This window comes from Sardina pilchardus, chromosome 13, assembly GCF_963854185.1.
Source record: "Sardina pilchardus chromosome 13, fSarPil1.1, whole genome shotgun sequence".
NCBI lineage: Eukaryota > Metazoa > Chordata > Actinopteri > Clupeiformes > Clupeidae > Sardina > Sardina pilchardus.
Genome location: NC_085006.1, coordinates 22,297,558 through 22,311,453, shown reverse-complemented (window position 1 = coordinate 22,311,453; position 13,896 = coordinate 22,297,558). Strand labels below are relative to the sequence as shown.

The 13,896-nt window shown below is 47.5% G+C and overlaps 2 protein-coding genes across 5 annotated transcripts in view; both read left to right on the top strand.

Annotated features, from left to right (window-relative positions):
• The first annotated feature begins 105 nt into the window (after positions 1 to 105).
• LOC134099933 (THAP domain-containing protein 5-like) lies at positions 106 to 3,964 on the top strand. Of its 2 annotated transcripts, none has more exons than XM_062552967.1 (5): positions 106 to 261; positions 858 to 1,071; positions 1,203 to 2,095; positions 2,600 to 2,786; positions 3,527 to 3,964. In XM_062552967.1, the coding sequence occupies exons 1-5, from the start codon at positions 185 to 187 to the stop codon at positions 3,659 to 3,661; spliced, it is 1,506 nt and encodes a 501-aa protein (XP_062408951.1). In that variant the 5' UTR covers positions 106 to 184; the 3' UTR covers positions 3,662 to 3,964. The 2 variants fall into 2 exon arrangements, with proteins under 2 accessions (XP_062408951.1, XP_062408952.1); XM_062552968.1 differs by having other exon boundaries at positions 107 to 261; positions 858 to 1,050.
• Positions 3,965 to 4,257: 293 nt separating this feature from the next.
• Positions 4,258 to 13,896, top strand: part of wdr62 (WD repeat domain 62) — a 28,047-nt gene continuing 18,408 nt past the window's right edge. For all 3 annotated transcript variants that reach the window (XM_062552375.1, XM_062552376.1, XM_062552374.1), the window contains exons 1-11: positions 4,258 to 5,013; positions 5,779 to 5,870; positions 5,989 to 6,051; positions 6,491 to 6,548; positions 7,564 to 7,734; positions 8,452 to 8,589; positions 8,712 to 8,894; positions 10,353 to 10,513; positions 11,662 to 11,851; positions 12,573 to 12,749; positions 13,463 to 13,626. In XM_062552375.1, coding sequence (XP_062408359.1) covers positions 4,873 to 5,013; positions 5,779 to 5,870; positions 5,989 to 6,051; positions 6,491 to 6,548; positions 7,564 to 7,734; positions 8,452 to 8,589; positions 8,712 to 8,894; positions 10,353 to 10,513; positions 11,662 to 11,851; positions 12,573 to 12,749; positions 13,463 to 13,626 — 1,538 coding nt within the window. In that variant the 5' untranslated portion in view covers positions 4,258 to 4,872. The remainder of the gene's footprint in view (positions 5,014 to 5,778; positions 5,871 to 5,988; positions 6,052 to 6,490; positions 6,549 to 7,563; positions 7,735 to 8,451; positions 8,590 to 8,711; positions 8,895 to 10,352; positions 10,514 to 11,661; positions 11,852 to 12,572; positions 12,750 to 13,462; positions 13,627 to 13,896) is intronic.

The window sequence follows — 13,896 nt, the reverse complement described above, 5'->3', positions numbered from 1 at the left end:
TTTAGTAAGACAAAGACGTAAAGTTCTCCACGCCTAATACGTGATACGTCATCACGCCGCGAAGCGTTATACGTCATGGTTACACGAGGTAAGTTTCGCCCTGTCACTCTAGTCAATCAGCTGATGTGACAACCATCAACGCCAGGTCTTCTCCTTGAGCCACCGAATCGTCAGGTTGTGAATAATGCCGAAGTATTGTTCTGCACCAAACTGCAAGAATGACTCTGGAAACACAACTACAGAGAAGAAAAGCTTCTACAAGTAAGCGCACGTTTATGTTGTCATCAGCATGTTGCTAGTTGCCATTTGTTTAACAAGAGCATGGCTGGCTAGCTGACGTTAGCAGAGAAAAGCAACTACAACAGGTATACTGTTGAACTTAAATAATAGGTTGAAACCTATTACATACTCGTTGGAATCAACTTAACTGAACTGAATTTGACTTGAAATGACTTGTTTTGTCCTCCAATAAAGAACTACTTGTGCTTTTCCATACTCGCTTTAACCTTGGATGCGCACGGCTTGGCGATTGTTTACAGAATGTTAAGCCACGTGTCTGTCTCCTGAAGGTTGTGACTGTTGTTCGCGTGTCCTTTAGCTCTTATCTTTTGTATGTAAGATTCACCAGGTCGACCTCTGAATCAAGTGAGGGAGGCTATCAAATAACACAATCTTACTGAAGAGGAACAAAAAGATAGTTTACGCTGATACGCTGTACATTTCAGGGTTAGGTTAGGCTAGGCGAAGCCGACATGCTGGAACTTGCTTTAGTTGCTGTCTGGTTGCTTGACACACTGTTTGTGTTGCTTTGGGAAAATGCTTCTTCGTGTAATGTGAAAATGCTTTCGACACTGCAGATTCCCTATACATGACCCGACAAGGCTGCAAAGTTGGTTGAAAAACATGGATCGTGAAGACTGGACCCCGTCGCGGCACCAGTACCTCTGTCACGAGCACTTTCTGCCGTCTTGTTTCACCATCCGCTGGGGGATCCGCTACCTGGACAATAACGCTGTTCCGACCATTTTCGATTGGTCTGACAACAAAGGAGTAAGTGGCATAGGAAAACAAGTGAGAAAATACATGTTTCTCTTTATAATAATAATAATAATATTGAATGACCTGGACAAATGGTAACAGTGTGCTAGCTTCTACAAATCAATGTCATGCTTAGTTATGCAAACATTTTTTTTCCACTATAGAAACGCAAAGGAGTGGACCACTTTGAGAGACGAGCCAAGCGCACGCGTAGCAGTGGTGAGAAGCCATCGCCACTGGCCACTCCGTCAGATCCCGAGCCCCAACCTCCTGTGGCCTGCTCAGGCCAGGACACCCCCGTGAGCACCGTGCAGCTTTACACCATCTCCGTCGCCAGCACCCAGCCTGGGGAGGCTGTCCTGCTGGACCCCAGCAACATCAGGGGCGCCCTGGGGTCCCTCCAGATGCCGGGGCACCTGCCTGTGCTGGAGGCGGCCCCAGCACTGAGCGGGGACTTCCCTGTTGCACTGAGGCCGACGCTGAGGGGTCCAGGCACAGCTGCCACGGGTGAGCCCAGCGAGGTGGTGGTCGTCGTGGAGACTCCTCCTCCGGCCCCTGTGGAGGACGTGAAGGCTGATGGGATTGTAGTGGATGTGCTAGCTGAAGGTCAGAGAACAGCAGCAGCAGTAGTAGTGCCAGACAGCGTGTGTAGCAGCAGCCAGGCTTCTCCGGGACCTTCCACTCTAACAATCGACAATGTGTCCACTGTGGAATTGGAAGAGTTGGCCGATGTGGTCCAGCAAGAGGAGGAAGAAGAGGAGGCGGAGGAGGAGGAGGAGGTGCCCGGTGTACAGCTCATTGCATACTTCGAAACAATCCCTAACGTACTGCCCAGTGGCCCTACCGCTCTAGTCAACATCTCACCTGACACCGTGCTCTCGTCCTCCCTTGGATCAAGACCCATAGTGTCCACCGTCCCCATCGTGTCCAAGCACATGCCCCCTGCGCCGGACTCCCTGGTCCTAACGCTGGAGCGTCTGGAGGACGATAAGGAGGACGTGGACAGGCTCTCTGAGAACGGGGTGGAGCTACATGGAAAACGACTGGAAGAACATCGGTAAGTCAACTAATTTTATTTGTATAGCGCAGTTAACATGCACAGAGTGCAACCCAAAGCCGAGTCCTTATTGGTAAGGACGGAGTTACAGTGATGTGGTGGAATTGAGGCTATCCAATTAGCACCAGGGAATGTATTTGATAAGGGGGAGAGGACACAGAAATCTATCCTGTGTGAACATTTTGTATACTGTAGTATCATTTCAGCAAAAATAATAATTAGTATCAGATGTTTGGTTATTGCTATCAAACCGTATGACCTTATGATCTGACTGTAAATGTCCCCTGATGTTATAATGACCTTAACGGTCTTCTGGGGTTTTGTAGCCTTCATAGCCATACAGAGACACCCTCTTAGGACGTTATTATGAGCCATGTCTGCTATTGGTCTGAAGAATGGCTTACCCCGAAACGTCACGCCATTAAATATTTGCTTTGGGAGCTACAGTACGTCTGGTGTGCGCGGTCTTTATTGTTATTGTCATGTGTTGTTTCTCCCCTACAGTTACCACAAGAACAGCCTGAGCAAGGAGCAGCTGGAGGCCATCGTGGTGGAGCTGCAGAAGAAGGTGAAGGTGCTGCAGCAGAGGCACCGCCGGCACCTGGACAAGCTGCTGGGTCTGGAGACCACGGTGGGCCAGCTGCGGCAGACCAACCTGGTGAACGAGGAGAGGCTGCAGCTGCTGGAGAGGGTAAGGATAAGGACACTCCTCAGGTGGAGAATCAAAAGGCTAGAAACTGCTCTACTGGTAAAATACAAGTGCTGGGAATCCACTTCACTGCTGGAGAACGCAAACGCTAGGAACCACTCCTCGGGTGGACAGCAGAAATGTCTAGAACCAGTCCATTGGCGAAACACAAGAGCTAGTAACCACTTCACGGGTGGAGAGCCTAAATGCTAAGAACCACTCCACAGATGGTGAACGGAAATGCATGACACACACATAAAGAGATGATACCATGGCCTCTGATGAGGTTGCGCTAATTATGAAGTTCAGGTAATGCTGAAGCCTCTTATGGGATTTAGTTAATCAGGAAAAACTCCCCCTAGTGGAGGCAAGTCCTTCGCAGCAGTGCAGTCTGTTTGGATACATTTTACATGTTGTATTGTAAGGGAGAAAATGTACAAAATGTGTTGTTATTGTAATTAAATAGGTTTACTACAGTAGTGGGCTGGCTTAGATTATGGTCTATAGGAAGCATATGGAAATGCATTATAGGTTATTAGAAAAAAATTATGTTAAAAAAAAAAAGTGGTGATTTAGATGTCACTACACCTGCAATCATGTCCTTTTTAATAGTCTGATTCCTTGGTGACAACACATGTATAAATACACATAGCAGGTGGACAGAGGCGTGATGGCGGGCATTTAATCATTCCTGCATTGGTATGTGCATGCAGATACTGTAACTTGAGATGTGTCTGTTTCAGGCTTACCTACAGACCACTGCAGCCGTCACCGAAGCAGGCGAGACCGTAGCCATCATCTACGGCGATGACAACACAACCTACCTTTATGCCCAGCAGAAGGAAGACGAGGACGAGGAAGTGGGCCAACTCTTATAAAAAAAAATGACACTGGCACAGTGATTTATACACTTTAATGCTCTGTGATGCACAACACTCATAAATATCATGAAATGTACGAGGAGATAAGTTACTAAGCCTATTATGTGTTTGAAGTCCATTAGAGTTATGTGATTTAATAATAGGTCAACCTAAACCCATGCAAACCCTCAGATTCCCAGTGTGACGGTAATGTGTCCATATATTCCCTTTTCTACCCTTAGCATTTGCACTAACTAACTTCTTTGTGAAACGGCATACTCTTGGGAAATAAAGTGTGCTTATGGCCGAATGTGATCAAAATATTTTGCACTCTTTTGTTTCTTCTGCTGTTAAAAGGGTACTTTGTGTCCAGAGCTGACTATTGTGGAGCGGACTATTTTTTTTAAGGCTGCACATTTGTTATTAGTAATTCTGTGAACATGTATTCTGGAAAATGATTGATAAAAGTAAAGCCCCCCCCCCTTTCCCTCTCAACGTTTCCATTAAGGGTTGTAATTTCAGTTATTATTGTTGATTGAACAAAATCTGTTCAGAATTTGCATGTACACAACAAAAACGAAATGACATCACATGTTTGACAGAATCAACCGAAATTACAGCTGTTGCCAATCCTCAGAAATAGTCCAATGAGAATCCAGCATTGGGGCGGGATTTCTGTAATTATGCAGAAACCACGCAATCACAGAGGGAGGTGTATGTTTGAAAATGTGTGCCGCTTGCTTACGGCCGAACTTTCGTCCACCCTTCCCTTGACTTGCCGTAGTTTTCCGAAGAGTTATAAGGATAAGAAAAAAATCGGACGCTGTTGGAAGTTACTTTAGCACTAACGTAACACAATTCTCGGCAGATCAAACTGCATATTTAGCTTCCGTAGCTCACTATTTCGATATCGTTTCCTGTTCAGCTACCACATCTACTGAAGAGAGTTTCCAGTTGCGAATTTCAGTTGGACGATTGTTTTGTGTTGAAGACAACTGGAATGAAGCTATCTGTCGGCAGTCAAACTCGTTAGCGTCAGATAGCCATAACAGCTTTTAAAAGCTGTGCTGTTGCTTTTAAACAGTTAGCACATGCTAACCCCTGTTTCCTCGCTGGAAACAATACGTTGTCCTGGCAAAGTGCAAGTGTGTGGGGACATTGGCAACTATCGTTGGACCAGCTAGTCATTCCGAACTTTAGCTACTCTTGTCCGTATCCGCACAGACACCATGGCGGAAACATCGCAGTTTGGGGGAGGCAGTTTTACCTGCACGGTGAAAAAGGCAAACAGTAACAACGCGACATCAAGTAACGTTACACATTTGAGACGGAAAACACGCCAGTCTCACAGAAGAAATATACATAATCGGGTATGTATCTGCAGGTTATATTTCTAGTATTTCAAGGCTAGCGCAAGGAGATGGTAGTGACAGAGTGTACTACTTTTTAAAACTAAATTCACGTGGTGCGCGTCATTCTGCATGCTGAAGAACATGCATCTCGAAGAATTGTTATTCAACACTGCCCACTGAAATTGGGCCGATGTTAGTAATAATTTAGGGTTTTTTGGCTTTATGAAATCCATACCCTTTGCCTCTTCATTCTGTGTATTTACAATCTAGCTGGCGTCTGTTACCCCTCTTGTTGGTTAATCTGTTATTGCAGACAAGGAATCGATGAAAATGCATGCATGCCATAAATAAGCATTGGAAGACTACGATTCCTCCGTTTTGATGCCTTTAGGCCTTGGCCAGCCTCTTCGGTTTTGCTTGACTTGGTAACCTCTCCGACCTTAACAGGCTTGTAAGATGAGTGGGGCCTAATATGACCTGAATTTACAAAAAGGACGCACAGAACTAGTTTTGAGCCGCAGGTGGGTCACAAGTACAATTCCCCGTGTAATACAGAGCTCAGATTTCCTGTATATTTCTGGCGTAGCTTTTGCCCGCACCTGCTCGTTGCCTCTTCACTGTTGAGGATGCCGGGCGGGCTCCGAATTGTCAGTGTAAACCGAGATGTTACAATTGGCAAGGCTGAATGAGGCGGGCGTCAAACAAGGCACCAGGAGAATGATATTACTAAATATGAAGCACTTGTGTAGAGCAGATAGTTTGCTAAGTGTCTTGTCATTTTAGGTGGTCCTGGAGAAAGTCCTCGGCATCACTACATCTAGCAGTAGCGGTTTGGCCTGCGATCCCAACACTGGTTTGGTCGCCTATCCAGCAGGGTAATTAATAACACCTCTCTGCCTAACTTCAGCTTTCCAGAAGGAGTTGATACTGCTTTTGAGTGTGACGACATATTATAAACCTTTAATGATATGCTTTTTTTTTTTTAAATCACAGATGCGTTGTAGTTATCCTGCATCCAAAGAAGAATAAGCAGAGTCACATTCTCAATACATCCAGGTAAGCATGTGTGTGCATGCCTCTGTGCACAGGTCTAATGGTTACTTCTGTAATTCCAGGGTTGCCACTTGCCACCTTTGCTTTTTTTTTTTTGAAGGCCTATTAATTACAAAGTTACCTCAGCCCTCATGGACGAATAGTAGTCCTGTTCGCCTCTTTCCCAGGGTCCTGTAAACACAGGTTTACCCTCAGGGGTTTTGAAAAGGAATAGCTGCCAGCTGTACCAAGTCATAAGGAAGGTTATCTTGGCAGCCTTCAGAGGGAATCCATTGCCTATTCCTTCTTGTCACACAAAGAGTAATATTAGATTCTCCCAGGCTTTTTCCATGTAGGAGCTATATTTTTAAATGTCCACGAAATGAGTGAGTGCCATGCTATTTTTACCCAGATGCCAGATTACGGCCTTTAATATTAAGGTTTGTGTGTGTGTGCTACCCAGGAAAACCTTCTCTGCCTTGGCCTTTTCTCAGGATGGAAAATATCTGGTCACCGGTGAGGTAAGCACTTGGAATCATTCCTAAATCTGCAGAAAGGAGGGGGGGGGGGAAGTGGGAACAAGATCTTTAAAAAAGAAGAAGAAGCAGCCCTGCATGCATGTTCTTCCTCGAGTTTCTACAGGAGGGGAGAGGAGTCCGTTTCTCAGTGATTGATTGTCTGAGGTCAACATGCACGCAGGTCTCCAAACACTAACCGTGTGGGTGATGGCGACCCGAGTGAGTTACGGGAGGATAAGTGCTCGCCTCTACCCCTCTCTCTCTCTCTCTCTCTGCCTCTCTGCATAGACGCGGGTCGCAGTTGTGGCCCAGGGCGCTAGGCTACCAGTTGTTGTTGTGTTCTGATGTGGTCTGCAGACGTTGCCATGGCGAGGAGGGTTGGTGGAGGGGGAAGTTGTTGTACCAACGTGCAGCTCTTTAAAACCACACACACACACACACACACAGTGTGGGCTATGAGACAGGCATGTTTGTTGCCATGCTGGTGTTGTATGACCAGAAACATACAAGGTCCCTCGTCTAATCCCTTTACATAATCTTGTTCCAGAGTACGACAAGTGTAAAGCCTCTTAAAATTGAGTTTGTAAACACATGTACTTGTGTGCGCTGCTCCTGGGTGGACTGAGCCTAGAGTGAGTCTCTGGGATACCCTCCCCCACTCCTCTCTCTCTCTCTCTCTCCCTTCCTCTCATGCCTTGTTCGTCTGCAGAAGTAAACAAAGTGTTGCTTTGCAGCAGGGCAGATGTGCAGAAATAAGCAGGTGATGTGTCAGACTTAACTTCCTGACCTACATACTGGCTGCCAACAGAGTGTTGCTAACAAGGGAATGTGTTGACTTCAGGACTATTTGTGTGTGTGTTTGTGTGTGTGTGTGTGTGTGATGTTTGTGGCCGGCCTCATAAGAGGCCTCAAAAATGTCTTGCCCAGACATGTTCCTTAACTGCCCCCCTACCCCCCACCAAATCTCCTGAGTTAGAGACGTTTTGCAAAATAAGAACACTCACTCTCTCTCAAACAGAGCGGGCACATGCCGTGTGTGCGTGTGTGGGACGTGGCGGAGCGGGCACAGGTGGCAGAGGTCCAGTGCCACAAGTACGGCGTGGCCTGCGTGGCCTTCTCCGCCAACGGCAGCTACATCGTCTCCGTGGGATACCAGCACGACCAGACTGTCAACGTGTGGGAGTGGAGGGTGAGTGGTGGTTACACAGGTCACATGACATTAGCCCAGCCAATCAGGGAGAGCTGTTGGCGTGAATGAATGGAGTATGTGTGTTGGCAATTTGTATTAATCTGCAATGCATCGTTTGACCTGAAATCTGTTCATATGTTTGTTGTAGCAAAATGAATTGGATGATTCAAAAGCAGGCAAAAAGAAAGAGTGTGTAACTTTATAACTGTGAAAGCATAAGTGGTTAGTTAGTTAGCCTGTCCCCAGTGTCCTGCAAGAGCGACTGTGTGTGTTCTTTGTTCTTTTCCTGTGAGATGCGAGTAGTCTGGCTATCACCATACTAAACTCAATCTTTTAAGATTGAACATTAGTCTGCAGAGTCTGCACTTTATTTCTACTGCACAAGAGGTGTGATCAATGGGCATAGTTCACATGACTCCATGCGATCTGTGTGCGTCTTGTGGATAAGCTAGTTTGTGATTCATTGGACCCAAGAGTTATGGACAGGAAGCAGGGGAGATAGATGTCTAAGCTGTTGGAAGAAATCCAAATTCCCCCAGGTCAGGCAGGGTTCACCCAGCCTTAGATGTGAGTGCTTCTGAGGTCGTTGTAATCTTCAGTATTGATCGGTGTCTGAGGAGTGTTTACAGAAGTCTCGTAAGGTTCCATCACATCACCTGTGTGTGTCTGTCTGTCTCTGTCTGTCTGTCTGTCTGTCTGTCTGTCTGTCGTCTGCAGAAGGGGACTGTTATCGCATCAAACAAGGTTTCCAGTAGAGTGCTGTCCGTCTCCTTCTCCGAGGACAACAGCTACTTTGTCACCGCTGGCAACAGACATGTCAAATTCTGGTACCTGGACGCTTCCAAAGAGAGACGGGTACTATGCCAAAATGCTCCTCAATTTCAGTCTATTTCAGCCCATGCTATTGGCTTCAGTTAATGTCACTCAAGTACTCTAGGGCAAACTCACTCAGTAGGTGTCCTGTGCCCGCCCTCTAGGTGAACAGCACAGTGCCCCTGATTGGCCGCTCGGGCCTGCTGGGAGAGCAGCGGAACAGCACGTTCTGCGGCCTGACGTGCGGGCGAGGCGCCATGGCGGGCAGTGCCTACTGCATCACCCACACGGGCCTGCTGTGCCTGTTCAACAGCAAGAGGCAGCTGGAGGCGTGGGTTGACCTCAAGGTAGGTTGGTGCACCACCACAAAGGTCAGCACCTGCAGGTTTTAATACCTGTAGGTTTAACCAGAGCGGGTTTAACACTGGCAGGCTTATAGCGCACTTTAGCAGGTTTATCACCAGGCTCTACTCTCCCACAGAACTTTGTTCACCTTGTTCCCAATGTGTCGTTCTGGCTGAGCATGTTTTGTTTGTCCGGTTGTTGTTGTTGTTGTTGTTGTTTATCATTATTATTTTTAAAACTGGGGCCCGTTGCACAAAAGCAGAATTAAGACATCCGGGATAAGTTACTGAGCCGCGATCACTGAATCCTAAACAAGAGCATACCGGCTGAATTGGTTGCACAAAGACCAATCCAGGATGAGCAGACACGGATTCCTCAAGCCAGGTGTAAGTTATCCGGTGTATGTGCGCGTTCTCGTTTCTCCCCCAATAACTCGCGGTTGGAATAAAAAAGACGCGAAAAATAGCGTCTTGCACACAAAGTAAACAACCGCTTTTGATATAGACTAACAACGAGGTAAAGTTTTACTTTTTTGGATGGGGGATCATGATTATTTCTGTTACATAGCGGGAGTAGGTGTGGCAGATCAACTGAATGCAAATTTACGTATGCACCCACGTGTGAGAGCTTCCTTGTCTCGGCACGCAACGTCATTAGGAAGCGCTTTGCCACCGCAAAGATGCACAAAGTATCTTAATTTGTCTTAAAAGCCGAATTAGTTCAAAACACCTTCGAAAAATGTCCCCTCCACTTCCAATCAACTACTACAGCAGCCTCAAACATCTGTCAAAAAAGAAGCAAACAACGAGTAGGCTATGTTATTAATCATAAGGCCACCATAATTTAAATGACATCCATATGGTATTAGGCAGACATTCTGCTGTGTTTTGCGAGTAAATGCATGTTGCAAATAATATATAAATGGAATCTACAGCTCTTTAAAAAAATCACGTGGAGGTCTCATTTGAATGACAGCTAGCTGAACCAATCAGATAATGTAATTACCATTAGAATCAACTTATCTTGGCTGTGAGCCTGGTCAGGAGCAGGCTAGCTCCACAGAATAAATCGCCATGGTAACTTATACCATAACATATCCTGCTGCCCCCTATCCCGCTTTTGTGCAACTGGATCACGGATAAATTGAGCCAGGATAACCAAGATATCCCGGGTTAATCCCTTATCCTAGTTTTGTGCAATAGGCCCCTGGTGTCTAGGGACTAAAAACAGTGACATGCTTATTGTTCTTCAGTTGTTGTCTGATTGGGGCTCAGAGCATGCTTATCTGGGTGGGGTGGAAGACTGTCCACCATGTTTGTTTTTTTGTTAATGTTCGTCATAGAATTGTCAGTGATAATGGTCTCCAAATGTCGACTCCCACTGTCGTCACTGTCCAGAAATGATTGCTAATTGGGTGTACACCACTCAGACGTTGTTCTCACTCTCTCGATCTCGCGCAGACGTCGTCGGCGCGGTGTCTGTCCGTGAGCGAGAACTACGTGTTTTGCGGCTGTGCTGACGGGATGGTGCGAGTGTTCCGCCCTCAGGACCTGCACTTCATCACCACGCTGCACCGCCCACACAGACTCGGAGTGGACATCTCACAGGGCGTCCAGCCAGGGTAAGAACACACACACACACACACACACACAGCTGCTGCGCAGTGGACATCTCACAGGGCGTCCAGCCAGAGTAAGAGCGCGTGCACACACACACACACACACACACACACACACACACACACACACTGCTGCTGCGCAGTGGACATCTCACAGGGTGTCCAGCCAGGGTAAGAACACACACACGCACACACACACACTGCTGCACAGTGGACATCTCACAGGGCGTCCAGCCAGGGTAAGAGTGCATGCACACACACACACACACACACACACACACACACACACTGCTGCACAGTGGACATCTCACAGGGCGTCCAGCCAGGGTAAGAGCGCGTGCACACACACACACACACACACACACACACACACACTGCTGCGCAGTGGACATCTCACAGGGCGTCTAGCCAGGGTAAGAGCGTGTGTGTGCACACACTCACTCACTCACTGCTGCGTAGTGGACATCTCACAGTCAGGGTAAGAGCGCGTGCACACACACACACACACTGCTGCACAGTGGACATCTCACAGTCAGGGTAAGAGTGTGCACACACACGTTGCTGCAGAGTGGACATCTCACAGGGCGTCCAGCCAGGGTAAAAGAAAAAAACACACACACACAGCTGCAGAGTGGACATTTCACAGGGCCTCCAGCCAGGGTAAGAACCCTCACTGACGCAGAGTGGACATTTCACACGGCGTTCAGTCAGGATGTGTGAGACTGTGACACTGTTTGTAGATTCACATGCTGACAATCCAAACACACAAACCCTTTCTACGAGTGGAAGCCACATGAGCCCGGAGGCAGAGGCTGCTCCAGCACACAGACATGTGGACTAGCCAAGAGCCAGAACTTGTGATTTATAAAATGACCTCAGTGAGCAGCAGTGAGTTTATTGGATGACTCATCGCTATTTTAGGCTCTCCGTGATCCTCCATCTTAATTTGTTTTTTTTATGGAACAATTTAACTGATTGTGTCGTTTTTAAATCTGGCAGCGAGGACGGGTCCACTTTCTCTTTCACTCGGATGCCTTCGGACTTTAGGTGTCTAAACACATTTTATCGAAATGTTTAACTGCTTATAGGTTGTTGATGTTTTTTGTTGTTGTTGACAGTTTTTTTTTTTTTTTTTGGTCCCTCCTCCCCAGGCACTTGTTCACCACCGACCCCAGCGCAGAGTACCCAGACACCCTGGCCTTGACCTATGACCCCGTGGCTCGGCACCTGACCTGCGTGTATAACGACCACAGCGTGTATGTGTGGGACGTGCGCGACATCAAGAACGTGGGGAAGGTGTACTCGGCCCTCTACCACAGTGGCACAGTGTGGAGCGTGGAGGTGAGTTCTGCTCCAGATCTAGGCTGGCTATCACCAGACTAAGCTCAGCTTTTAAGATTGAACATTAGTCTGGGGAGCCTGCGCTGTATTTCAATTTCAATTTAATTTACTTATAGAGCGCCAAAACATTACACATGTCTCATGGCGCTTTACAGAGTGTTAAACATTCAAAGAGAGCCCATGAGTAACAGGGGCAAGGAAAAACTCCCTAGAATTGGAGATACATATAGGCAGAAACCTCAGACAGATCCACGACTCAAGGGCCCAACCCATCTGCCTATTTCTACTGCACAAGAGGCATGATCACTGGGTGGGCATAGTTCAAATGACTCTGTAAACATTAGAATAGTCCTTCAAACAATCCTAGTGCGCCTGGTGGATAAGGTGGTTTGTGATTGGTTCCAGGAAACGTGGACTGGAAGCAGGAGAGAGAAATGTGCAAGTTTCTAGCCTGAGCTGCAGGGCAAAATCCAATCGCTGGCAGATCGGGCTGGGTTTACCCAGTCTACTCCAGATCAGGATGGGGAATAGAGTTTGGGAAGAATTTGGGAAGACTTAATAGATGAGTGACATTCAGTGTTCAGCCCCTGTCTTGGGATTTATGAAGAAGTTTGGAACCCTCCCATTTGAAAATGGTACTGCCATAATAGAATTACTGAAGTTCTGAAATTCCATTATGTCTAATAAAATGAAATTTGTGTGTTTGTACGCGTGTGTGCAGACGTACCCTGAGGTGGAAGGCCCACATGCAGCCTGTCTGCCCCCCAGCTCGTTCCTGACCTGCTCTTCTGATAACACCATCCGCCTGTGGCACCTCGACCCCCAGCAGGGCTCCACTCAGACCCAGGCCCCGGCCCCGGGCCTGCCCACCAGCCTGCACCGCAACCTCTATAGCCAGGTGAGGGAGGGGGAGATAATACAACATCCCCCTCAATATAATATCAATACAATACACACCCACACACACACACCAGCCTCTACAACCATGCAAGACACACACACACACACACACACACACACACTAACCTGTGCTGAAAACTACTGCAGCAATACACACACACATTAGCCACACACTTCTATGTACATACGTTCTCACTGTCTCATGAAGCTATGAAATGTGTACACGCACACACACACGCACTCCGGGAACGCGTTGGATCCATAAAAAGTTAGATGCCCTCCAGCGTGTGTGTCCACCGTTGCAATAGTCAAGGACACGTCCTGCTTCACTGGGAGAATAAGCGTCCAGCTGTCAGCCAGCTGACGTGATTGATGACGACAGCAGATCTGAGAGTGTGGCATGCCTTGGAGTTGTTGATCTGCTCTTGTGTGCTTCCTCGTTAGGACATACAGTGTATTGCACTTGGTCACTGACACACACACACACACACACACACACACACACACACACACACACACACGTACACACATTTGTGTAATACATTCTGTACTGTAGGTGGTTTTGAGTCAGGTGCCAGCTAAAATTAGCTAAATATTTTTGATGCAATGTAAATGCAAGCTTGATTTGTTGATCTGTGTGTGTGTGTGTGTGTGTGTGTGTGTGTGTGTGTGTGTGTGTGTGTGTGTGTGTGTGTGTGTGTGTGTGGTCAGGACCTGATGAGGATCGTGTATGTGGGGGAGGACACCCAGCACCTGCAGTCGGAGGGGGAGCGGGGAGAAGGGGGCTCTCTGGACGGGAAGTCCGGTATCAGGGTTCTGGGCGTCAGTCCAGACGGACAGCACCTCGCTGCTGGAGACCGCAACGGCAGCCTGCGGTAAGGGCGGACACACTCACACTCTTAGACGCACACACACACACACAAACTCACTCTAACTGTACATTCAGACCAAAAAGGTCAAGAGCGCCAGAAATCATTCACTTTCTATGGAGAGTCGGCGTTACTGGCGTCAAAAGCCTTCTGGGCGAGAGCATGGCTTCATGGGCGTCACGGGCGTCCAAAAAAGTTGAGCCTCAGTTAACTTTATGGTAATGAGCTATGACACGGTTCGGCGTCAACCAATCAGAATGTCGAACTCTCAGGATT

Coding starts and splice junctions, on each gene's coding strand:
- LOC134099933 (XM_062552967.1), top strand. CDS start 185: ATGCCGAAGTATTGTTCTGCACCAAACTGCAAGAATGACTCTGGAAAC. Junction 2,096..2,599: donor AAACGACTGGAAGAACATCG/GTAAGTCAACTA, acceptor TCTCCCCTACAG/TTACCACAAGAACAGCCTGA. Junction 2,787..3,526: donor GGCTGCAGCTGCTGGAGAGG/GTAAGGATAAGG, acceptor TGTCTGTTTCAG/GCTTACCTACAGACCACTGC.